At 45.4% G+C, this 27054-nt stretch overlaps 1 protein-coding gene across 1 annotated transcript in view; it reads left to right on the top strand.

Moving 5' to 3' along the window:
• LRP1 (LDL receptor related protein 1) overlaps positions 1-27054 on the top strand; it is a 466085-nt gene that overhangs the window by 166822 nt on the left and 272209 nt on the right. The window contains 1 exon segment of the mRNA XM_048487597.1: positions 26507-26626. Coding sequence (XP_048343554.1) covers positions 26507-26626 — 120 coding nt within the window.

Below are 27054 nucleotides of genomic sequence, written 5' to 3' on the forward strand. Positions count from 1 at the left end.
TTTAGAAAATGTATTCATTGTAACCTTTAAGAATGTGAAATGAGGTAGTGTGAAAAATGAAGTATTTGCCAAAAAGTCCATCTTTTTGCCTTTTATCCTGGCACACTAGGAACTGATGCCAGTGGCTACTGATGACTGTGTGTGTGTGTTTTGTTCCTGTTTAAGTCAGTGTGTTTGTGTGTATAAAATGCAGTCATGTCACAGTGAACTTCAGGCAACCCTCTAGGGTTTTCAAGGCAAGAGACTAAGGCCGTTTCAAGCTTACGGATCGGAGACGTGAATGGCGGCCTGGAGGCGGTAAAGCGCTGTCTCAGGCAGCCATTTTGCCGCGAAGCGCCCAGCTGCTAGCAGCAGTCACGCGTATCCAGCGCCACGCTTCCCGCCCGATGTCCGGAGCAGTTTCCCAGGCTTAGGCGCTCTTTGGAAGCGCTTTGAGAAGCAGCCACCGAAGCCGCTGCCCGAAGCACCGCTGCGGTAGCGGCTTGACCCGCTAACGCCCACCCGGCACTTACGCGTGTCCCGGGCCTCCGGCGCGTCGCCCGAGGCCTGGGGAACACTGCATACTACCTGCACCGGCGCTGGAGCAGAAGCGCAGAACCGGGGCGTGTCCCCGAACCTACGGCTGACGGCGCCGAGGAATTCCAACTCTTGTGGCTCTGACGAGCATGGCTACATGGCGCCCGCTGGCCGCTTTCGCCCGGCTGTTGCCAAGGACCATCTGTCGCGGGCGGTCCCAGAAAGCGTCTCGTCCGGTTTGATGAAGATAACGCCGACCCGACCGCTTCTGCCTTCATGCGGAAACGGCCAAACAGAGGTGGTTTGTCATTGCCTTCCTCTGCACAATAAGCCTGACATTCCTTGGTAGTCTCCCATCCAGTTGCTAACCAGGACTGACTTCTTAGCTTCTGAGATGTGATGAGACCAGGCTACCCTATGGCCCTCCCGGTAAGGGTGGTTAGGTCAGTATGAAAAGCTTTCCAGTGCTGCTTGGTTTGTCCCTGATTCCGCTGCATTGCTAGTTGCCACCAAGCACGTCAGTAAACAGGGACTGCTAGAGGAAGTGAGTATGAAGGAATGGTGGCAATATGGTGGAGCAGGAGGCAGATTATTGGGACAGTCACCATCTTTTTTGATACTGTAATGTCCACGTCTCTCCCAAAGAAGCAACTGGCTGAGTGGGAAGGGTTAAGGCGGCTGACTGAAAGGTGAAGGCAGCATGGACAGGCACCAGATATAATAGCAGAGCAAATAGCCACTACACATACTGGCTTTGAAAGACAGTACAAATTAAGACAGTACCAAATAATAGACTAATTGCAGTGCAGATAGAGATCATACTAGGAACTCTTGGTCTTTGATATCCACTCCTTGTTCCTCTATACCGGTGGTGGCGAACCTTTGGCACTCCAGATGTTATGGACTACAATTCCCATCAGCCCCTTCCAGCATGGCCAATTGGCCATGCTGGCAGGGGCTGATGGGAATTGTAGTCCATAACATCTGGAGTGCCAAAGGTTCGCCACCACTGCTCTATACCTTGGGCTCTGTTGAACTGCTTCTTACTATATTTAGCTGTTCTTTATTCACAATGCTAAAGGGATGGTAAACATGCATTAGACATGCATTGTGTCAACATACTTATCCACAGACCTTGCTTTGTAAAACCTTTGACAGCTTGTCACCCATGTAAGGGCTGAAACAAACCTTGGTGTGTTACACCTCCTGTAACAAACTGTGAGGTGTGATTTGCTTACCTTGTGTCCGATGACTTCATGCATATTGAGGGGATGGCTTGTGGACCTCCTGGGGCTTTCTCTGTAAAATCAAATCAAAGGGAATCTTCCTTTGATCCAATTCAAGGGGGGAGGCTACCGACACAGTGTCCATGTGGATGTTCTGCCTGCGACCAACGTGTGGAGCAGCTACACTCTGCATTCCCACCAATTTTGGCCCTTTAAAAGGGTTTGTGCTTTTCCTAATTGAGTCATGCTGTAACAGGAGGAACCCATGCTGTGGGAAAGGGGCGTATGGATGCCATTCTTTCCCATTCTGCTTGCTGGTTCTGCCCCTGGGGCAGGGACATTTTTATGCCCCTGTGCAGAATGATCCATTACTTTCTGTGATGTAGCCAGTAGGTACAAGATGAGCTTGAGGGGACACCACGCCTTTTTGGAAAGAAGCAACTTTCAGGTGTGCTAAAATTCTTTAGCAAGGATGGCTTGCACAATCTGAAGTGCTGGGGAAAAAAAGAGAGCTCTAGAGCAGTGGTGGCGAACCTATGGCATGGGTGCCAGAGGTGGCACTCAGAGCCCTCTCTGTGGGCACGCGCAAACAGAGTCCACCCCACCCCCCCACATCTCTAGGCTGGCCTGGGCCTCTGGGTCTCGATTATTAGCATTTCAAACCTAAGACCCACTGGATTTTGGTGAAGCAGTGTAGGTAACCCTGTTAAGCGCTGTTAAACCCCACTGATTTTCATGCGAAGAACTAAAGTGTGATCCTTTACCTGGGAGTAAGCTCAGTTGCTGGCAATGGGGCTTCCTTCCTGGTAAACCCTCCTAGGGTCATGATTCACCCATTGGAAGAGTTGCACAGTTGCTTCAAAGCCAAGCCACCAACTACCACCAAGCTTACTCCCAAGTAGCGCATGCCTTGGAGCCAACTGTTTTTTCTATATTAAAACCTCAGTATTCAGGCTAAATTGCAGTGTTGGCACTTTGCAATAAATAAGTGGGTTTTGGGTCGCAATTTGGGCACTCAGTCTTGAAAAGGTTTGCCATCACTGCTCTAGAGGATAACCTTTCTGTGTCCGTTGCGGGGAGGGGGGGGGGCAACAACATCAGAGAAGCAATGATTGTTTGATCTTCTGTTGTAGGCTTCCTGGGGGCATCTTGCTGGCCACTGTGCAGAAGAGGATATTGCACCTGATGGACCTGTGGTGTGACTCAGCAGGGCTCTTTTTATGTTTTGATGTATTCAGGATAATCCAGAGCAGGTTTGAGTCCATTATAGCCAAACACGAGGCTTCTTCGCATAGCTAGAACTACACACAGCCCACCTTCTAGTAGTTTAAAAAGTCTTGGCAATGTGAAATACCTAATCGTTAAATGAAGCTGCACTCAAGGAAACCTTCTGACCAGTCTGTCCCAGTGTCCTTACTTCCTCTTTGAAATGATGGGCAGAGCAGCTTGTTTTGGGGGGTTCCTCATGAAAGTGGAAACAGCACAGAATGTAGCAGTAGGCAGAGAAGAAATAAGTTCCCGAGAATCTCATTTTCCATTTTAAAAGGGAGCCGCTTTCCCATGTTTCCTCCTATGAAGGAAGTGTGTCTAAGGCTCCAGAGAAGAAGAAGAAGAGCTTGGATTTATATCCCCCCTTTCTCTCCTGTAGGAGACTCAAAGGGGAGCTGGACAATCCTCTCTCTTGCCCTTCCCCCTCACAACAAACACCACCCTGTGAGGTAGGTGGCTAGAGTAGTATTTTTTACTGGTTAGGAGACAGTGTCTCTATGACCCTCGCCTTCCCTATGACTTACACAATCTGAATCAATTGTGCAAACTTTCAGAACAATAAGCATAGGCCCCTTCCGTACATGCAGAATCATGTACTTTCAATCCACTTTCACAATTGTATGAAAGTGGATTTTGCTATTTCGCACAGTAAGATCCATCTACAAAGTGCATTGAAAGTGCATTATTCTGCATGTGCGGAAGGGGCCATAACTCCCAGGCTTCCAATGTTACAGAACTAAATCAATTTGCATGTTAAGGTGTAGAATTTGATGCTTTAAAAACCCATAGAGTACACATAGCCCTAATCATTGAATGCTGAAAAAGATCCTACAGGAATGAAGATTCCCCACCTGTGCAAACTAAGAGAGGCACAGCATTTGCAGAAATGTTGCAAAGAGAAGCTTATTGTGAATCCCGTGGGCATTGCCAAATGAAAGGAGGTGGTATGACTCTTAGATCAGAGTTTGAGAACATAAAAAGAGACCTGCTGGAGCAAGCCAGTGATCCATGTAGACCGGCATCATGTCTCTTACAGGGGCCAGCCAGCTGCTCTGGAGGACCAGCAACAGGGTAAAAGCTGAGGCCTTTCCCTGATATTGCCTCCTAGCCCTGGGATTCATTCTGCCTTTGAATGAAGCGGTTTTCTTTGGTCATCATGGTTAGTAATCACTGACAGACCTATCCCCCATGAATCTATGTAATCCTCTTTTACATCTGTCTATGTCTGTGGCCATGGCCACATTCTGTGGCAGTGAATTCCACATTTTAATCACTCTCTGTGTAAAGAAGTTTTTCCTTTTGTCCATCACATTGGATGTCCTTGAGTTTCAGAATTAAGGAAGGTAATAGGACCTATGCAAAAACTGTAGTAAGCTGGGCAGAGGTGTAGCTCCAAGGGGACCGGGGGGTGCACAATGCACCGGGCGTGCCCCCTGTGGGGGCGTGGTGAAACATTCCAGGTAGCGGATGGGGGGGTGGAGGATGCACCAGTGCATCGGGCGCTTTCCCCCCCTTGCTATGCTTCTGAAGCTGGGCAGATCTGTAGGAAAGTCTGAGAAGCACCTTTTTATTAGAGCTAGTTAGAATATATGGGAAACAGAGCATTTCTAGCTGTTGTGGATTTTCTGGGCTGTGTGGCCGTGACCTGGTAGTTTTTGCTGCTTACGTTTCATCTTCATCTGTGGCTGGCATCTTCAGAGGCATGTCAAGGTAAGATGTGTTTCTCACTATAGCTCAGAAACACATCTTACTGCGACATGTCTCTGAAGATGCCAGCCTGTGGCCCCTTCCGCACATGCAGAATAATGCACTTTCAATCCCACTTTCAGCGACTTTGAAGCTGGATTTGACTGGGCAGAATAACAAAATCCATGCTTCAAACAATGTGAAGGAGTGGATTGAAAGTGCGATACTCTACATTAAGTGCTTGGAAGAGGGCCACCTGCAGGAATTTCGAGACAATAGACAGACATTCAGGAGGCTTCTGCCATTGCCTGCCTCCACCTCTTAACCCTGGTATTCCTTGAAGGTCTCCCATCCAAATACTGCCTAGGGATCAAGGCTGAGGGGCTCATTCCGCACATGCAGAATAATGCACTTTCAAACTGCTTTCAGTGCTCTTTGAAGCTGTGCGGAATGGCAAAATCCACTTGCAAACAGTTGTGAAAGTGGTTTGAAAACGCATTATTTTGCGTGTGCGGAAGGGGCCATAGATGCAGGTGAAACATAAGCAGCAAAAACTACCAGACAGCCCCCAGAAACCCCACAACAGCCAGTTGATTCCAGTGGAGAAAGCCTTTGCCGATATAAAGTGAGCATGCTTTCAGCATTCCCCCAGAAGCCTTCATCAGGCTGAATGCTGAGATAAAGGACATTCTCTTCAAACTGGGCACGTCTGACAACTCTGAGAGAAGCACCCGTCTTTGCTTTCTTCGGCTTGTCCTGCAAGCTTCTATTTTTGGAATCATTTTTCTTCCTGCAGCAGTTCAGGCAACAGGAGAGTGAAGCCCTAATAACACCTTTCTGGCTGTCAGCAGAAACCTGCCTGAATCTTTTGGTTCAGGGCAGGAACTGTGAAAAGAATGATGGTTTTTCCCTGGCCCATTACATTCTCCTAGTCTTGCCTACTGTTGGATTACTTCCACGTTCTTTGAAAATGTGTGTGTGTATTTGACAAGACCAGGCTAAAGAGACAAACTCTTTAACCCTTGGTCGGTAGCTCTTTTCAGCGAAGGAGGATCCACTTAGAATCAAATGTTAGAGGAGATCCAGACTGCCTCCTGTTTTCTCTTCAAGACTATGCAAAGATTCCCTCGTGCATTCAGAAAACATTGTACACTTAAGCTAGTGTGGTGTAGTGGTTAAGAGCAGATGCACTCCAATCTGGAGAACTGGGTTTGATTCCCTGCTCTGCCATTTGAGCTGGGGATGCTTATCTGGTGAACCAGATTAGCTTGTGCACTCCAACACATGCCAGCTGGGTGACCTTGGGCTAGTCACAGTTATTTTGAGCTCGCTCAGCCCCATCCCACCTCTGGGGTGTTTGTGGTGGTGGGAAAGGAGCTTATGCTTAACTGGTCTCCACTACAGGAGGGGGGGTATAAATCCAAACTCTTCTACTTCTTAACCTTTCCATCGCGACTTTACCCGTTGTGGTTTTGATATATCATGAGTCGGCACAAGAACTTTAATGGGAACTTTTGGGTAGTTTTGCAGAAGCCACAGACAACACGCAAAGGCCAACAGATGACATGCAAAAAAAGTTTAGAAACTCAGACATGAGTAAAATAGTATTGTACAATAACATATTTTATCTCTCAATACCATATATATACACAGTTTTTTAAAAAGTTAAAATAACAGAAAGAAAAAAAATCCAGAGTTCTTTTGTGGTGTGAAGGGAGGGCCAAAAAATGTAATGCAGATTTCCAGATTGCAGGGAGTGCTCCGCCCCTAACCTTAGCAGTGTGGAAAGGGCAACCATAGAAGGATATTTAAGTGTCATTCTGGAACCTTGTGCAAGAAGAGCAAAGCTAGATCCAAAGATGGTCTTCTGCCTTTACGACCTGGAGTACAAGTGGAAACATAAGAACTGCTTTAGATCTTGCCTGTTAATAACACTCTGTGAACAGGTTGTCCAACTCCTGTCTTGAGCACCTACACCCCCATCTATTCATTTCCCAAACCCTGAAAGTATTGAGGGAGCCTTTCGCCTAGCTCTTTTGCTTTTAGAATAATTGACAATTGACGCACATAATGCTTAACCATATTTCTGCAAATGAGTGCAGACCAGTCTAGTTTAAGTGGATTTCTGTTAGCCAGGATTAAGCATTATATCTGCACCAAGCAATCCAGAGCTATAAGATAGATTTTCTTCTTTATTTGCTTGCTGACAGGCATTTTTCATTGGTGTCTCCATAGTGCTGCCCTGCAGAGAGTTGGAGTTAGCTCCCTATTAGTATATTTAAATATTTCTAAGGGAAAGAGAGTCAGCATGGTGTAGTGGTTAAGAGCAGGTGGATTCGTCACCAAGGAGGGCACAGGGTTTGATTCCCCACTCCTCCACCTGAGTGGCTGAGGCTTATCTGGTGAACCAGATGTGTTTCCGCACTCCTACATTCCTGCTGGGCTAGTTACAGTTCTTCAGAACTCTCTCAGTCCCACCTACCTCACAAGGTATCTGTTGTGGGGAGAGGAAGGGAAAGGAGTTTGTCAGCCACCTTGAGTCTCCTTACAGGAGAGAAAGGTAAGGTATAAATCCAAACTCTTCTTCTCTTCTAATGCTAGAAAAAATCAAAGGCAACAGGAAAAAAGGAAAACCCAGCATGAGATGAACTGACTCTGTAAATGAAGCCGAAGCCTTCAGTTTGCAAGACCTGATCAAGGCTGTTAATGATAGAACATTTTGGAGGACATTGATTCATCGAATCAACATACTTTGGGAACTACTTGAAGGGACTTGACACACACACACACACAATTCAGTGGGCTTTGCTTTAGATGTGTAATCTCTGCTTAGGAAGGCACTGTAAGTGAAATTGTAGGTTTCCATGTATGATAGAGTTTAAGGACAACAGCTAACCATGGTGTGGACTGCGCTGTGTCCCTAAGTTTCTGATCCTCTATTTTTACGCTTGTGGCCCTCCAAATATGTCAAGGTGATTCAGATGTGCAGGGTGAAGTGGTACAGTCCAAGCACAGCTTTATGATGTGATGAACTCTTCCCCCCCCCCCCCCCAGTTTGTTTATTAAGTGCTTAAAGTTCCCATATATGCTGAGATAGATCTATACATTAAGTAGAGTTCAGTCTAGAAAGCCTCTGGAAAACCTCGCAAACTTGAATCTTCGGAGAGGTTGAGGGGTTTTTAGGCTGCTGAATTTACAGCTCTTCTTTGGATTTCTGAATAAAATTGAGCACGGAAGGGAAAAGGGGCCTATTGGTCCTTTATCATCATAGCATAAATTGCCCTCAAGCTGGTTTCTAGATCCTGCTTTTTATATGCAGGATTTAATAAGCGACATGGCCATAACAGCTTGTTTACAAGGCTTTATCAAATTTATAGCGGGGGAGAAGGAAAAGGATGCTTGGGAGGATATTAATTTCAGATTCTAATCTGTTCTCTAAAATGCAGTGGAATGGTGTGACGTTCCCTGCAGCAGATGATGATATTAAGAGCCTGATGTTTCCTCGTTAAACTATATTCCTTAAAGAAATCGCTGTCTGTAGTTTGATCTGTGCCTCTACTATTTCTTTTCACACCTTGTGTGTGTGTGTAAAGTGCTGTCGAGTTTTAAGGCAATCCAGTAGGGCTTTCAAGGCAGGAGACTGACAGAGATGAAGAAGATGATGATTTTGGATTTATATCCCACCTTTCTCTCCTGTAAAAAGACTCAAGGAGCCTTCTTCTCCCCACAACAGACACCTTGTGAGGTAGGTGGGACTGAGAGAGCTCCAAAGAACTGTGACTTCTGTAAAGGTCACCCAGCAGGAATGTAGTGCAGAACACATCCTGATTCACCAGATGAAGCCTCAGCCCTCCAAGGTGGAAGTGGGAATCAAGCTTCGATCCTCCAGATTAGAATCCATCTGCTATTAACCACTACACCGTGCTGGTGGTTTGCTATTGCCTTCCTCTGTGTAATGACCCTGGTAGGTGGTCTCCCATCCAAGTACTAACCAAGGCAGACCCTGCTTAGCTTCTGAACAATGACATCAGGCTTGCCTTGGCCATCCAGATCAGGACTTTCACTCCTTATATTAACCCTGTCATGCCACTTATTTTTTTTTTATTATATCTTATAAGAAGAAGGTTGGTTATGGAATGAGAGGGAGAGAGCGGGAGATCTGACCCAAAGCATCTCTTGAGAATTTTGGCTGGGGTGGGATTTGAATTTGGCTCCAGTCAGCCCAGCTTGAATTCTCCAGAGCGTATACTTCTGATTCAGTGTTGCTTTCACTGGTAGCCCAAGTGATAACAACACATTGGAAATTGTAATGGAGGAAGTTCAGCCAGGGTGATATGCCAAGCGAAAATTACTGAAAGTAGTATTTGCATCAGTTTGCTTAATTCATTCTGATTGCATGGTTTTGTAGAGTTAGCAGATATGTGAGGAAGGGTGACTCATTCGTTCTTTCTACTGCTACTCCTTTTTGGATAATGCCTTCCTGATATAGGAGCTAGAGGGTGCAGAATATAGCCTTACTCTTGAACTTTAGCACAGGCAAGGGCAAATACCACACCGTTTTTTCCTCCAGAATACACTTTCCAAACATGATTTCTTTTAAATAAAACATTAACATTCAACATTTGGTGGAAAAACCTGCATCACAGCCTACAGCCCAGTAACACAAAATTTTAAAAAGTACTATTTCAAAATGTAGCGCTTATAAGGAGAATAAGAAGTCACTGGTATTCATTAGAGAAGAACCATTCTTACCTGGCATCCAGAGAATCAATTTAGCATCATTTTTATTTACTTTATTCACAGCTCGGCTTTCTGGCTGAGGTTCAAGGTGGATTAGACCGTGCACTCAAATAGCATGAGATCCAACAAACAATGCAGCAGGGCTAGAATCACAAAAAAAAAAAACCCAGAAGCATTACAAAAAATGGTATCAGATGTGATATGGATTGGCTTGAGGGGGGGGGGGGGGGGGATGGAATTACAGAAGCAAAAAGGAATTCAATGAAAGCAAGCGAATACATAGAATAACTGTGGAACAAAGTACAATCATGTTCCCTTTATAAAAGTGGCTTTCTTTCCATTATACATACAAATGCCTCAGGAGGAAATATTCCATAAACGGAGGTGCCCCTCAGAGAAGGCCTTGCTTCTGTTTGCTTGGCCTCCGGAGGCGAGAGCTCTTTGAGCCAAAGAGAATGCAACATCTTTTTCCAGAAAGTAGAGCAAAGGACTCTGGGGTGTTCTGACCTGATTCCCCAAACAAATATGAGCAGTTTTGTGGTGGGAAAATATGACATGCGCATGTAAAGAGTATGAATGGCATGTAGGTAAGGCAGGTTGTCCCAAATAAAACTCAGTAGGAATTCCTGCATTAATATAGTTCCCCAAACCTCTGGCCCTGGTTACATTAAACATTCTTCTGCCCCGTTAAGAAAGCTCTGGTGTAAACAAGGGCCGAGAAAATTTTCTCTAAAAACACTGCAAACCAAAAAAAAAATTTCCCCACAAGAGAGTAAGAAGAACAAAGTCCAGGCATCAGCCAGCTCTTCTTATTTGCTAAAAAATTTAATGGCAGCTCTTGGGTAAGGCAGAAAAACTAAGGCCGTTAGTTGCCCCCACGCCGCCAAAGAGTCGCGGCGTGAAGAGCAAGCCCGTTATGAATGGTGGCGAGGAGGCGACAGGCGGTAGCGGCTCCCGCACAATGGAACGCCGGCTACCTCACTCCTCCCGTCCTCGTGCGTGTTAGCCTGCTGAAGCGTTGGCCCATACGCCTCCGACCCGGAGGTGGGAGGACAGTGTGGCGGGGTGTAACGCCAACGAAGCAACAGAACACTAATGAAGATGAGAGAAACGAGCTAGCGTCTTCCGGCGGCGCTGATTCGCACCCTTCGCCGGGGCGCTAACAACAACCCTTTAAAGGGTTGTTGTTTACCTGAGGCAGCCCTGGAGAAAGGAAAGCATCCAGGTCGCCGCTGCTCGCGTTGCAGCAGCGGCGCCTATATCCAGGCTGGCGACCTGGGGGCAGGCACCGCCCCAGGCAGGTCATTAACCCGTCGCGGAAGCGGCTAAGCAAATAATTGTATGGAAAACCTGGTCCTTGTGAACTCAGGAAATATTGTTCATAGTTGCTTGTAGTCCATGGAGCTGGGAATGTTGTCTTGAAGGAGAAGAGGAGGAGGAGGAAGAGGAAGAGTTGGATTTATATCCCCCCCTTTCTCTCCTGTAGGAGACTCAAACTTACAAACTTCCCCCCTCACAACAAACACCCTGTGAGGTAGGTGGGGCTGAGAGAGCTCAGAAGAACTGTGACTAGCCTAGGGTCACCCAGCTGGCATGTGTTGGAGTGTACAGGCTAATCTGAATTCCCCAGATAAGCCTCCATAGCTCAGGCGGCAGAACGAGGAATCAAACCTGGTTCCTCCAGATTAAAGTATACCTGCTCTTAACCACTACTCTTAACCTGCTCTTAACCACTGAGTCCCTGCATTTCTACAGCCTCATTTATGTTGCAGGGATCAGCTTGTGATAGCAGTTCAGTTTCAGCTGTAGAACAGAGCACCTAGCTCCGTGGTGGCGAACCTTTGGCACTCAGATGTCCCATAGTTTACAATTCCCCATCAGCCCCAGGCCAGTGACTATGCTGGCAGGGCTGATAGGAAGTATAGTGCCACTGGAGTATAGTCACCACTGAGTCCTAGCTCAAGGACATAGAAGCTTCTGCTATGGTCAGTGGGTTCCTCTTTAGGGATTCGTAAGACTCTTGTTTTCGCCAAAGACAAGACACAAACTCAGCAAGAATGCAGGTAAGGGGCTGTCATTGCTCTAGGGATGGGGTTGCCACAGACACCATGATACCCACCAACACTTTGTCTGGCATTCGCCAAGTGTTTTTAGAAATGGGTGGTGCCAGATTGAGCTTCTGATTGGCTGTTTTGATAATGCAGATTTTTAAAAAATATTGCTTGGGCAGCAGTTCCCATCAAGGCACGAGGATCTGAGCTGTGTTGCTGAAGTTAAACTGTGGCAGTTTTTTGTGGCTGTCTCTGTCCCCTTTGGCAGCCATTTTCTGGCAACCATTTTGTTGCTGGGCCTACCATGCCGTATTAGAATTCCAAATGTGTCTGCAGGCTCAAAAAAGGTTGAGGCCCCCTGTGGTAGGGATACTTCAGTCTTCCTTCTTTCTTTCTGGCCATGGGCAGGTTTTTTATTCAGAACTAGCTGTACCCGCCACGTGTTGCTGTGGCCCAGTCTGGTGAAATGGGAAAGATTGAGAAAATGGGGAAATCCCCTCCTTCCCCTCTGTTGCATGCCACCCCTCCCTCCCCTCCCCCTCCTTCCCTCCTTTAGGGTGGGTGGGCCATGTCCAGAAGCCGGGCAACCTCCCTCATGCTGGGGCCCCTCCCCCCTTCCTTGCATGCCACTCCTCCCTTCCCTCCCTTCCTTCTCTCCCTGTGTTGCTGTAACGTCCACCAGATGGCGCTGTTTGTAAAAAACATGGTTTTACCTGTCACAGGTGTGACACCTGTATCATAGTATAATAGTAGGTATATAAAAACACGCGCGTATTCGAATGCAACATTGTGTCAAAATTTCAAACCAACCGGTGAAGAGTTTTCGGAGATTTAAGATTTTGAACAAACGAACATTTACATTTTTATTTATATAGATATTTCTATGTTATACTTGAGGCTTCTCATAATTAATACCACAGTAGACAATAATGGCTGTTTAAAACAAAAGCCTTTAGGTTTGACTCTCAAAAGCGGGCGGGCTGGGGGGGCTGCATCACAGTAGCATTTCTTCTCACCTTTTTCACCTGGCTTGCAGTCTTCCAGCAAGCGTTAAGGTCCCAAGTTCCCTATTCATTTCCCCTTGCTTGTATCTTCCAGTTATTTACCCTGCCTACCACAGCAAGGATCCATTGGCCCTTTTGGACTGTAGGACGACCCCCCTTCTCCTGGTCTTTCTTCTCTCTGAGCTCTGCTTCCTGCATGTTTCCCAGACTTTGCTGTCTCCATCCTACATTTTCTGAGCCGGGTTCGGCTTACTGAGTTGGGTCCAGTTAACAATGAGTGTGGCCACTGTCACTGAACTGAGTCCTGTCCTTTCCTGTAAATGTGACCATTTGTCGATGGCAAATTAGGTGTAAGAGGTGAGGCTGGCAGTTCCTGCCACATGCATACATACTATGCTGTTGATACAGTTAGGCTTGCGAAGAGGTAAAAAACTCAGTTAAATTTTCCCTTTATAGCTTTTGCATATCCATATGAAACTCTCTGAAACTGATGTCAGCAACCCTTTTCTATTCCTTCCTCTAACCATATTAGTCAAATGCAACATACGTGTGAGTCATTTCAATTCCTCACTTTCTACATTGAACTTCAGTACCCTCTCCATCTAACTGCAAGACTTAAACAGAGGCAGCTGCATTTTTTCGTTATGTTTTGTTCCAGTGGCCCCCTTTTTAAAGTTCTGGATTACTTACTGGAACAAGGCATTAAAAACCCTTTAATTGCACAATACAGCCTCCTCTTAGCACACATGAACACTCTGATGTGTTCCAGATTGATTCAGTATCTGGGCACATGTGGGGGCTTCAGTGCCAAATGGCGGCCATATTGGCACTAACTGCCGTGATGTGACTGTGAGCCTGGAAACCGCCGGAGATTGCGAAATGACGTATCTCTGGCTTATTTGAAATGACGGATTTGGCTTAAAGGAGACCTTTTATAAAGTCAAAAGGGGAGGGGAGGTGTAGGATACTGCAAGCCCAATTTATTTTGCAGTTGGAAGCTTGCGAAGCTGTTCTGGGAATCTTTAAGCAGCAGTTCATAAGAAACTCAGACTATGGAGGGTGCATGATGGATCTAAGTAGAAACGCTCATGTACATTCCTGCAAATATGGAAGCAATTCTTACTCAAGCCTGCAGTTAGCTCCACCCCTGTTATTCTTTGTGTCCTTGATTTCTCATTGGGGAAAGGAGCACCTTCTTTAGGTAGTCAGTTGCATATTATGAAACTATTTACGGTTTACGGTTGCTCTGCACATAGTGTTGAGTTGGAGCTAAAAGTGAAATTCAAAAAGAGCAATGTTCAAATGGAGTTGTTTTAAACCAGGCCACTGGGCAGCTCCTGGATTGTGTGGGCTCTACTGTTCCTGCATGAATGAGAAATGATAAACCTTCCTCCTTCTCATAGGCACTTGGTAACGTTGGAGGAAAGCTGCAGACATTTCCTGTGCTGCGTGTGTTTGTTGTTTCACCCTGTCAAATCCTGTCTTCTGTCAAGCTTTGCAACGATTATTACCGTGTTTCCCCGAATATAAGACAGTGTCTTATATTAATTTTTGCTCCCAAAGATGCGCTATGTCTTATTTTCAGGGGATGTCTTATTTTTCTGTATTCTGTTTGTCGGGCATGCTTCCAAACAAAAACTTTGCTATGTCTTACTTTCAGGGGATGCCTTATATTTCGCATTCAGCAAAACCTCTACTATGTCTTATTTTTAGGGGATGTCTTATATTCGGGGAAACAGGGTAGCACCGTTCACAAAAGATCAGCCCAGTTCCTGCATTGCTTGTACCTGAGCCCAGCAGTCTAATATAAGTACTGCTAATGTCAAGTATTAGGTGGGAATGAAAAAAAATGTTTATTAGAAGATTAAAACAAAAGTTCAAGAAATGGTATAGATAACTCCAGGGAATTACTACAATCGTTGGTACTAACAATTATTGTCAATATAAACAGTGAATAAGAGACAACATTTATGACATATTACCAGGGCCGGAGTGAGGGGGAACTGCACCCGGGGCACACATGTGCCCTGCGCCCCTGCCACGCTCATATAACACCCCAAAACACCCCTGGAACACCCTTGTCCATGCCCCCTCCACGCCCCTGCACCAGTGCACGCCCAGTACGTCGTGCAACCCCCCCATTCCCTTGGCGCTACGCCACTGCATATTACCAAAAACCTATTTTTTGTCTCTCCCAACACATCAATCAAAAAGCAAGCTCATCCGCTAAATCATTACAGAAAAGTTAGTCTATAAGCACAGCAGCTTTTAGGAGGCAGTCTGGGAGAGTCCTGGCTTTATCTTTGTCAAAGTGTGTACAGGAATGGCCAAATTGTATTCCTCTGAAAGAGCTTGGGTGGGAGTGGGTCATAGTCATAGTCAAGTATTTATTGTTTGAGCCATTGGCTATAACAATACAGAAACACATGCAGTTAAAACAGTAACTTAGTGGGATCCACCATAATAACCATCACTGGGTGGGAGTGGGTGTGAAAATGTATTTTGCTTCACAAGCACAATCTGTTAATAAGCTCTGCAATAAAGACGGGATCACTTAGAAGTAAAGGCATCACAGTTATGGGGCACACAGGTTTGGGTATGCCTAGGTCTTCACATGTGAAACCTAGGACAGCTGTGATATTCCAGTGAGGAATATCCCAGGCACTTCCTTTTACTTTTGAAAAGTTTTCTGTTTGTAGAAGTTAAACTGTCAGCAGGCTTTTACCGAGTCTTGGTTAAAATTTGGCATAGTTGTCAAACGCCAGAAATTGTCCCCAAAGCTGAATTAGGGGCTTTCAAAAGCAGCTTGTGATATGGCACAACATCCAAGAGTCCCTATATTCTGTTCCTTACCCCAGATACACAAACCCATCGGCCCACCCCCTGGTAGACCGATCATTTCTAGTGTTGGTATTGGCTCATTTATGGAATCCATAGCACAATATTTTGACTCATTTTTGCAACCTTATGTTAAAGAGATTTCTACCAATCTTTCTTTCTTTCTTTCTTTCTTTCTTTCTTTCTTTCTTTCTTTCTTTCTTTCTTTCTTTCTTTCTTTCTTTCTTTCTTTCTTTCTTTATTCATTCATTCATTCATTCATTCATTCATTCATTCATTCATTCATTCATTCATTCATTCATTCATTCATTCATTCATTCATTCTATTTGGTAAACCGCCGTACCCCCAAAGGGCTCAGGGTGGTGCACAACAAACAGCAATACAATAAAACAAATCGAATAACCCCAGTTAAAATACAAAGCCTTAAAACTATAAAACTACGGCAGCAGTAGTAGCCTTCAATAAATAATTTGATTAATAATAGAAGACATCTGGCACCCAACCCCAGTGATCGAACCCTGGGAAGGGAGGGATCAAAGGCAGATGGTCCAATAGATAACCAGTGTGCAGGACAACCACGTGGGCGGGCTCAGCGGCCAGCTCCCTCAAAAGCCCAGGGGAACAGCACCATTTTGCAGGCCCTGCGGAACTCTCCAAGGTCCCGCAGGGCCCTAACTGCTGGAGGAAGGGCGTTCCACCAGGCAGGGGCCAGGGCAGGTAAGCAGCCACAGCCCGTTAATGGGAAGACCAGCCGCATCATGGAGGGGCCGGGGACCACCAGTAAATTTGCCTCCGCAGAGCGGAGACCTGACACTGCAGACCTGATTGACAAAACCGAAGGACTTAATGCCCCAGCTGGAGCATATTTAGTCCACTTAGACATTGCCTCATTATAGTCCAACATTCTGCTTGATGAGACTAGAGCTAAACAGTTCTTTGACTCCAGAGCAACACGCTCCCCTCCTACACCTTTCTTGTTAGAACTGCTGGGTCTAATTTTAGATCACATTTTTTTTAGATTCGATGATAAATACTTCCTTTAAATCAGAGGGCTAGCTAAAGGGTCCCCCTCACCCCCTGCCTCCCAAATCTTTACACGGCCAGATTTGAAGACAGCCTGATAAGGGACAAGGCTGTTAATCCTTTTTTTTGAAGATATGCTCTTCTATAAGAGATTTATCGACGACTTATTTGTGGTGGTCAAAAACAGAGGCATAGTGGGACCGTTGGTACAGTGCAGAGGCGTTCCTCCCATTGGGCAAAGTGGGCAGCTGCCCAGGGCGCCACCTTGTGGTGGGCGACAAAATTGCAGGTTCGTTTGTGGGGGATTTTGTATTTTCAGTGTTTTCCATTTTTTTCCTGCAGGGGGCGCAGATTTTAGGCTAGCAGCACCAAAATTTCAGGGAGTTTTTGGGAGACTCTCCTGATGATATGACCTGGGTTTGGTGAGGTTTGATTTAGGGAGTCCAAAGTTATGGACTCCCAAAGGGAGTGCCCCATCCCCCATTGTTTCCAATGGGAGCTAATAGGAGATGGGGGCTACACCTTTGAGGGTCCATAACTTTGGACCCCCTGAACCAAACTTCACCAAACCTGGGTGGTATCATCAGTAGGGTCTCACGAAGATACTCTGAATTTTTTGTGCTGCTATCTTAATAATTGCACCCCTGACAACAGGCACTACCTAAATTTCCCCATATTCTCTTTTTAAATCCAGATTTGTGAGTTGGGGGATGTTCTATAATGCGATGGTGACTTTGAAATGACCTGGTGGAAAAAATCATTGTTTGATCACGGTGGGGGAGGGTGGCCACCCATGTGGGGGGGCATCAAACTCAGATTTTGCCCAGGGCTCCAGTTTGCCTACATACGCCTCTGGTACAGTGGCTTAACTCATTTCATGACATTTTCAACTGTGAAAAATTATACTCAAATCCCTTACTTGGATGTTAGATTACCATAACTGAACATCAGTCCCTAGCAGTCTCCCTCCATAGAAAGGAAACTGACTGAAACACTTACCTTCGTTATGGTTTTTTTTCATCCTCACCACCTCAAGAACAATATATCCTATACAGTATTCTTAAGTGCCAAAAGAAATAGTACATGTAACAAGGATTATTTAAAAAATCTGTGCTATTTCTATTGCCAATCATTGGTCATATCCATGACCAATCATGAAAAAATGATATGGATATCATTTCTTCTCACAAGGCTTCTCACAAGCAGTCCAAATGGCTCTTTTGAAACTTGAACTAAAGACACAGATCTTTCTGGAAGGAAGGGGTAATTGTTACCATTCAAAATAGTGTTTCTCTGTGAGATGGAAAGCAAACAAAAGCACAGCTGGGTTGCCAAAGTCACAGATATTTGGGGTGCTGTGTGGTTTCCGGGCTGTATGGCCGTGTTCTGATGTTTCGCCTGCATCTGTGACTGGCATCTTCAGAGGATCTGATAGTAGGAAAGCAAGTGGAGTATATATACCCTGTTGGAGTATCCAGGGTGGGGGAAAGAACCATTGTCTGTTAACAAGTAAATTAGCTTGCTAATTGCACTCTTTACTTGTTAACAGACCATGGTTCTTTCCACCACCCTGGATACTCCAACAGGGTATATATACTCCACTTGCTTTCCTACTATCAGATCCTCTGAAGATGCCAGCCACAGATGCAGGCGAAACGCCAGGAGAAAAGGCTACTGGGACACGGCCATACAGCCCGGAAAACCCACAACACCCCAGTGATTCCAGCCATGAAAGCCTTCGACAATACAACAGATTTAAAGTTTCAATAGGCTCCAACAACAGGCTGTGGTATAACTAAAACAACACACACACACACACATTTATAATTCAGATTTACCATACTTGGGGAGGAGAAGAGGAGACAACTATCAGGAGGCCAGCAAGCTGAAAAAGAACTGTCGCTTCCTCAACCAAAGGCAGCTCAAAGTTACCACTTCCATTCACATAGTTCAATTGTTTAGAAGAAGAAGAAGAAGAGTTTGGATTTATATCCCCCCCTTTCTCTCCTGCAGGAGACTCAAAGGGGCTTACAATCTCCTTGCCCTTCCCCCCTCACAACAAACACCCTGAGAGGTGGGCGGGGCTGAGAGAGCTCCGAGAAGCTGTGACTAGCCCAAGGTCACCCAGCTGGCGTGTGTGGGAGTGCACAGGCTAATCTGAATTCCCCAGATTTCCCCAGGCGGCAGAGCTGGGAATCAAACCCGGTTCCTCCAGATTAGATACACAAGCTCTTAACCTCCTACGCCACTGCTGCTGTTCAGTTTACACTGAACTGCAGGCTTTAGTATAATGTGCTTGGTACAGTGGAGCTGTCAATTCAGTTTTATTGGATAGATTCAGATTTTGTTTTAAGGAGACATTTAATACACCATTCTAAAAGGTTTACAGAAAAACAATGGAATCAGATTAGTTTCAATAAAAGTTTTAAAAAAATCACTGCATTTCAACTACCTTGCATATGACTAAAACTTTTGTTGTAATGTCCTGACATTACTGTCTAATCAGTAAATTCAATTTATATGGTTGTGTAATCTTATAAGTGTGAAATCTGGGACCTGCCACTGGCAACTGGTTAAGCTAATCAAATTCATCACCAAGACATTATAGGATTAAAGAAACCCAAAGTCAAATCTCTTTCCTTCTGCATCATATTTTCCCAGGAAATTTATGATGCTCTGACTAGTATAACCCTCTTAAACCTTGATCCATAAAGATTTTGATGATATGAAAGCCCTCTTAGAAGAATAAATCAAAAACTGCAACAAGCTTAGAAGTTGGATGCTCCTGGAAAGAGAAGCCATTAATAGACTACTGTGTCATAGTACATTGTGAGAAACTTGTGAGCCTGCAAGCTGCCTTATACTGAAATCAAACCCTCGCTCTATCAAGGGTAGTACTGCTCCAGTCTGACTGGTAACAGCCGTCCAGAGTCACAGGTAGAGAGCATACCTGTCACCTTCTACATGGTCTTTTTTAGTTGAAGATGCTGGGGATTGAACCTGTGACCTTTGGCAGGCAAGGTAGATATTCTACCACCCAGCCTCAACCTTTCCCCATGTAGCAAAGTTACCAGGAACGAACATTGCCATAATGCAATACTGGCCCATGCTTTCGTATGTAAAAAGATTTGCTCAAAACTGGTCTATGCAGGTAACAAAAAGCAAAGATTGTCAGCTCAACTATTTGGGTCAAGCAAACTTCAGGCACCTACAAGAGGACCACCTGAAGTTCGAGGATCCTGTGCACAGCCCGTGGATGAAACAAAGGGGAAAGCATGCAGTCTGTGTGCTGTTGCTACCTATGTTACACTGAGAGTGGTTGTTTTTGAGCTTGTGGTACAGAATAGACCAGACCTGGGCATTATACGGCCCGCGGGCCACATCCGGCCCGCCGGATGACCCTGACTGGCCCCCCTGCCGTGCTGGGGAGCGAGGCGTCTTTGAAAGCCCCGCAGAAGCCGGTTGCCTTGGCTGCCGGCTTCTGTGGGGCTTTCAAAAGCGCCTTGCCCCCCTGCCTTTTGGCCCGGCCCTCCACAATATTTTCTGTTTCTTATGCGGCCCCATGGAAAAAATAATTGCCCATCCCTGGAATAGACCATCTCCTTACTCTGGGCATGCTCTGTAACCAGCTGGGAGGAACTGGATGAGGAAGTTGTGCCTCTGTGACAATTGGCAGTGGTTTCTAGTGGAGGAATCCTCTGTCTTGCAAGGCCTGCTGTCACTGATCAGACAGCAGCATTCTTCTGCACTGGCTATAGGAGAGGAAGCTTTGCTTAAGGCTATATCTGCACCGTCCATTATCTGCTACTCTTATGGAACTAGAAAGAGCAAAAGGGTATAAGGAAGAATGCAGTACCTGGAGAACTAGGATGCAGAATTGGCCTGTTCCTTGTAAACATACTGGGGGAAATGAAATTTCATTGGCCGCTGCATTAGAATACAGTTTGGAACCTCCTCCTCAGCATGGGGCTGTGAGTTCTAGATGGCCATTCTGTACTGCTGTGTGGAACAGTGCGCAACCATTCTGTGCAGAAGCAGCAGTGGAGACATGCTGGACGAATGCCTGGTAGGTGCTCAGTGTCCGCAGGGGATCTTTGCAAATAGCCCTGTCCGTTCCTGCTGGGCTGTGTATGCTCAGCAAACACTCTTTTCCTATGGCTGTTTGCTCAGAACTGACAAAAGCCCCCTGCCATTGTTAAGGAGGATAAGGCTGAGTAATTCTTCCCCAAATAACTGCCTGATGGGCCTGGGTTTAATAAATGTTATTTATTAGGTGTAATTCCATTGGCTGGGAGAGTCCTCCATTGTGCTGACTGCTGCCACGACTGGCAAGGTTGCAAGGGCTGTACAGATCTCCTTGTGCACGTGCCTCAGAGGGATTTCCTGCACTTTGGTTTTTGTTTATTTGTTCATTAAAGTTAGAAGCGAGCGAGATTTATCACTAGAGTTAAAAAGGGAAAGCAAAAAAAAGTCACCTTGAGATGAAGTTGACCCACTGCCTCACCTTGATTGCTGCTTCTGGCAAGCTGCTAGTATGGCGTGGTTGGCTTCTACCCTTGCAGCTCACGGGCAAAGGACCACTTGCTGAGAAGCACTAGTTGTAAGGTGAGGACTGCTGAATGTGATTTCTAGTGAAGATGGCAGCCCCTTCCTCCAGCAGTGTAAGTGCACCTCTTTACCTTTTTGAGCCAAGGCCCACCATGACCCCCCTTCTCTGGGATTACGGACAAAGCTATTGCTTTTGACTCCATCAGAGGCATAGCTGCAATGGGGACATCCGGGATGGCTCGCCCCAGGCACCGCTATTATAGTCACGTGGGGGGGGGGGAGGGCAGGGGCACGTGAGCAGTTCATGCCCCAGGGGCAGTTCCCTCTCCCTTCATCACTGAACTGCATCAACATGATGGTTATTATGGTGGATCCTACCACTCCATGAAGCAAAAATTGAACCCTTTCTCCACCCTTCCATTGAAAGAAAAGCAAGGCTTATATGAGCAAGGCTCCTGGGGGCATCCAGCCACCCTTTACACTGACTTGTGGCCCACCTCACCACTGAGCAAAGTTTGAAGCTTTCCTCCATCCTAAGGAACCTTCATCTGACTTCACTGGCTCTTCTGTTGGAGAAAGAGCCACTGAAGTTGGAGGAAAGGTCCTGGGGGAATCTAACAATTCTCCACACTGACCTGTGTTCTCACCTCCCTCCAATTGAAATGACTTTTTCTGTAATGGAAAAGCCACGAATTGGAAGAAGGCCCATGGATTGGAGGAAGAGCCACCTGAGATGGTGGGTGTCTCCTTAGGATGAAGGGAAGTTCCTCTAGCCTCAGGTAGGGATGCTACTGTGGTTAATTATGCATTCAACATCTGACCAGAATGGCTTGCAATATAATAGGCGCAGTGCACAAGAAACAAAGGGCAGTGAAAGGGATAAGGAAAGGAAACACAGCCATTCATAGGGTTGCTGAGGGAGTATGTTCTGGGGGAAAAGAAGCTGTCTCTCCCGTAACTGTGATTGCCTAGACCTACAAATTGCATTATTTAGGGTGACCTCATACCTTGAGTTCAGTCAGGACGACTTGAATGCAAGAGAAACTGTCATGTATAAATTTGCCCTGCAGCGCTTCTCACAATGAATTCCATATTGAAATTGTGGGAAGCCAGTTGGACACAAATACATATGCATGGGAGCTGTTACCAGCCTTGAAATACTGAACTCCAAATCGCAGGGGGAAGGGGGGGGGAGGGAGACAAAGAGCTGTTTGTAGGTTGAAGTGCATTCTAGTCGCACACAATGAGTGTCCCTTTTAGCCACAAAAAGACACAGTCCTCAACCCCTTTGTGTGTTAATTGGAGCTGCGGAAGCTTATCTTATTGTAGCTTTATTTGAGTCACTGGCAAGTTGGTACCATTTGTTTATTTATTTTACCACATAGAAAGCCTTCTGTGTTTGGTGTTTGTATTTGTGTTTCTGGGAACTGTGGGGCTGGCCACTCCCAATCACCAAAAAGCCATTAAGCAGTCAATTTGTGAGATTGGTTTGGAAAATGAAATCCTGTGATGTGCGTGAATCATTACGGCTTCTTGAGGCTTTCCGCTGATTTAGGTCATACGATCATTATCTCCTCAAGTGTTTCCTCTGAGGTTGCGTGGGCTAGCTAGCTTCATTGCCCAACTATTATTTCTTCAAACAAAACAGTAAAGTTGAGGTATTTGGATTGACGTGAAGAGATGACCTAAAAATTCTACCCCTTGTTGCTTAATCTGGGTAATTTGTTAATATTGTCACAACTGTAATAATTGTTTTATTCACAGAATCTGTTTGTGTGTGTGTGTGCAAAAAGTAGATGTGAAGTGAGCTCTGGAAATTTAGGAGATACTTCCTAAATTGACATCATTTGGATTGGCAATATTAAAAACAAGGTCGTTGTGAGGAATATATCAGTCTGCTCCCTGACTCTGATCATGCAAAGGCCAACCAAGTTGGCATGAAAAAGCCTTCTGAGAGCTCTCCACAGTTGCTGTAGCAACTGCTGAGGTATCCCAGCAAGCCCACACATGAAGAGTCATCTGGTTGAGAAGAACAGGAGAGCCCACTGTTCAAGTATATTTTCATTTCAGCACAGACATGGGTTTGGATCCACCTGAAGGCACATACAGGAGGGATTTTGTCTGTTGAACAGCTGTTCAAAATGATCCCTGAAATGCAGCTTTTGGGGCACAAGTTTCTATAATGAGGGAGTAATCAGAGATCTTCTGTGGAAGGGGCATCACCTCCTATAAGAGTTGCCAGTTCTGGCTGGGAAATAAATGGAAATTTAAGGATTGAATCTGAGAACAGGGTAGGTGGAGGGAAGGGACTTCAGAGGGGTATATAATGCCATAGTCCACCTTCCAAAGCAGCCATTTTCTTCAGGCAAACTGATCTCTGTAGCCTATAGAATCTTAGGCACAGTCTAGGGGGCTTTCCGCACTGACAGAGTTGTACTGGTTTCTACCTAGGTTCGCCTCAGTGAATCCGCACTGCAACTGAGCTCAACATTGTTTTGTCTCAGGTCCCCCCCCCCCCAGAACTGCGACATCCTTGTCGCAGTTATGAACTACACTTTTCTGCCAGAACAAGGTCGATACTGCTTCAACGCTTCGAAGTGCGGACGCATCGAAACGACACCTCATCCGTTCAACCAATCAGGAGCCACTTTTGTGGCATGCGCAGAATGGGAGAGTTGTGGCGGGCAGAAAGCGCACGTAACTGTTAACTGTAAAAAACTGTGAAAAAAAAGAACGCTCCCATTTCCCGTGGTAACACAAGCTCCAATCACGATCGAGGAGCGAGACAGGCACCAAGATGATCCCGTCCACTTAGCTCGGTTCCAGGGGGCCAAGTAAGTTGCTGTGCGGACAGCCTGGAATCGCCCTCCACTGAAGGGAACCGAGTCGACCTTAGCTCCCTTGTGTAGTGCGGCAAGCCCCTAGGTGGGACACAGTGATGATCTTGGTTTGTTGCTACTAGATTAGTTCTTGTCAAAATAGAGAAAATTTAGTCAGTCAAATGTGGCTTGTCTTTAACTGACCTTGGTGGAATCTTGAGTTGCCACAGATTGTTGTAGAAATTAAAATAAATCAACATTATGGAGAATTCATTATGGGCCCCAGCTGTCCCTTTGTGTACTGGTGGAAACGTTAGGCGCAGACACTTTATTAACATTTATTGCCGCCATTAATTGCAATTAAGTTATGAAAGCTCAGCAGATCAGAAGATTTTTTGGGATGCACTGTCTTCTTTAACTGCCCTCTGATCTCATGCAGGACTTCATGACCTTAGTGTTTAGAGGTGAATCTCATTTTGGGGACCTCATAAAATCACTTGCATAAGCAATGGGATACCTTGCGAATAAGTTTCCAGAGTTTCACTGGGGATCATTAGAAAAGGAATTGATAATAAAACTGCAAAGATTGTCATGCCCTTATATAAAGCCGTGGTGCGACTGCACTTGGAGTCCTGTGTCCAGTTCTGGTCGCCGCATCTCAAAAAGGATATTGAGGAGATAGAAAAAGTGCAGAGAAGGGCAACGAGGATGATTGAGGGACTGGAGCACCTTCCCTATGAGGAGAGGCTGCAGCTCTTTTTAGTTTGGAGAGGAGACGTCTGAGGGGGGATATGATTGAAGTCTATAAAATTTTGCATGGGGTAGAAAATGTTGACAGAGAGAAATGTTTCTCTCTTTCTCACAATACTAGAACCAGGGGGCATACATTGAAAATGCTGGGGGGAAGAATTAGAACTAATAAAAGGAAACACTTCTTCACGCAACGTGTGATTGGTGTTTGGAATATGCTGCCACAGGAGGTGGTGATGGCCACTAACCTGGATAGCTTTAAAAGGGGCTTGGACAGATTTATGAGTCGATTTATGGCTACCAATCTTGATCCTCCTTGATCTGAGATTGCAAATGCCTTAACAGACCAGGTGATCGGGAGCAACAGCCGCAGAAGGCCATTGCGTTCACATCCTACATGTGAGCTCCCAAAGGCACCTGGTGAGCCACTGCGAGTAGCAGAGAGCTGGACTAGATGGACTTTGGTCTGATCCAGCTGGCTTGTTCTTATGTTCTTATGTTCACATTCTTTCATGTCTTTTTCATGTTCTATTTAAGAAAAAATTACTGATGATTTTACTTGTTATTTCCAAGGGAAGCTTGGATTATTCATGAAAAAAAATGAGGGAGACTGTAGTTACCCCATTCCTGAAGATATGTGCAGGGTAAAATGGCTTGCATATTATAGCATTGTTCTTTGAAAGACACTTAAGGCCAGCTTATCTGGCAGTGTGGATTGTACGTTTTTGCTCCTGAAATGCTTTGTTGACATGGGCTTAGAAATACCATCTGACAGCTGGGTAGGAACAGATGCTATTCTGCTGTTCTTCCAGAGAACCTGAAACCTTTTACCTGGGACAGAGCACTCACTAGAATTCTCCCCACTTCTTGGGAACTGCACAGAGAAATAATGCTTGCTATAAGACAGTATCTGCCCTCTTCTCAGGCCTATGCACATCAACAATCAACACACATTACACTGAAGAAAAGAACAAAAACTTCCATATTTTTTTCTATCTCTATATACGTATATATATTACCTGCCCTTTAAAGGTAAAAGGTAAAGTTTCCCCTTCAGTCGTGTTTGTCCCTGGGGTACCACTGCGAGCAATGATTTTATAGGCAAGCCTCTTTGTCGGGTAGTTTGCCATTGCTTTCCCCGGCTATTCTTTACTCCCTGGCTATGAGCTTGGTCCTCATTTACCGACCACGAAATGGATGGATGGCTGAGTTGACCATGAGCCAGCTGCCAGGATATCTGATCCACAGGGGGCTCGAACTCCTGACCATGTAAGTGGCAGTGCAAGCATTTAACCACTACGCCACGTGGCTCCTTTACCTGCCCTTTACCATTCAATGAAACATGCAACTTTAAAACCATGACAGTAAAAACACAATAAAAACCCATATGTAAGAGGCTTGGATACAAGGGTCAAGAATGAAAGTGGGCAGTTAGAGAAGAGCAGCAACTATTACAGCTGTATGCATTGATATTGTTCCAGCTCTAGTTTAGATATAATTATTGCTGTAGATAGTTGAGCCCAAGCCTGCTTCTAGGCATTTGTGCTCCTATTCCTGCCAAATTTGGTGCCCTCTGTCAAATTATTTATGTAGAGATTTTTAGTAGTTATCATTTAGTAGTTATCATTTTCTTGATACTGATTTGGGATGCCGCAGTGGCCTAGGTCACATTATGATTGCAACCTTTGGGATTGTATGGGATTCAAACAGAACTGTTTCTCAGAACTGTTAAGGTAAACGAGGTATCTTTGTATCTTTTTTTGGCAGAACCAGTCTGTCTAGTTTTAAAATAATTGCCATTTTTACAGTCCAGTTGTTAGACAGCAACATCAGGAACTGGGGTGGGGGGGGCCCTACATATGGATATTGTTAATGCCGATGAGAAACCCAGCGTACGTTCTGTCCACTATACATGTTACGTTTGCTCTACAGCTTTCTTTAAGGAAAAAGTCTGTCTAAGCCTCACATGTGAAGAGTACTAATATATACCACCTTCCTTGCATCTAATGGGTGCCATTTGCTTCTTTTTCCTTAGAATTCTTGACAAACTGCTCCTCTATGGGCTGCCAGCACAATTGCGTCCCGACTCTGAATGGCCCGGCGTGCTATTGCAACAGTTCCTTCCAGTTGGCTGAAGATGGGAAAAGCTGTAAAGGTAAGCAGTAATGAGGAGAGGGGGCAAGTGTCTCTGGAAAACCTAGGTAGGCTGTGCGTTTGTCTTTCCTACCCATTATAGTCTGTGAGAATATATGGTATGTATTGAATTATGTATTGAAGGATATCCAGTGCCGTAGAAAATCTGGATCCAGAATTTAGAATTCTTGATTGACCGTCAGCAGCACTATTACATTAATTATATCTCTCAAGCTTGTGATAGGGCCGTGGTGGCGAACCTTTGGCACTCCAGATGTTATGGACTACAATTCCCATCAGCCCAGCATAGCTGGCCAGTGACCATGCTGGCAGGGGAAAACGACTCAAATTAACAATCCACTGCTATCTGGAGGGCCAAAGGTTCGCCACCACTGTGATAGGGAAAATCCTGTATAAAGCATAGCCCAAGCTAGGCTGGTCTTGTCAGAT

Source organism: Sphaerodactylus townsendi, linkage group LG03 (assembly GCF_021028975.2).
Source record: "Sphaerodactylus townsendi isolate TG3544 linkage group LG03, MPM_Stown_v2.3, whole genome shotgun sequence".
In the NCBI taxonomy this organism is placed as follows: Eukaryota; Metazoa; Chordata; class Lepidosauria; order Squamata; family Sphaerodactylidae; genus Sphaerodactylus; species Sphaerodactylus townsendi.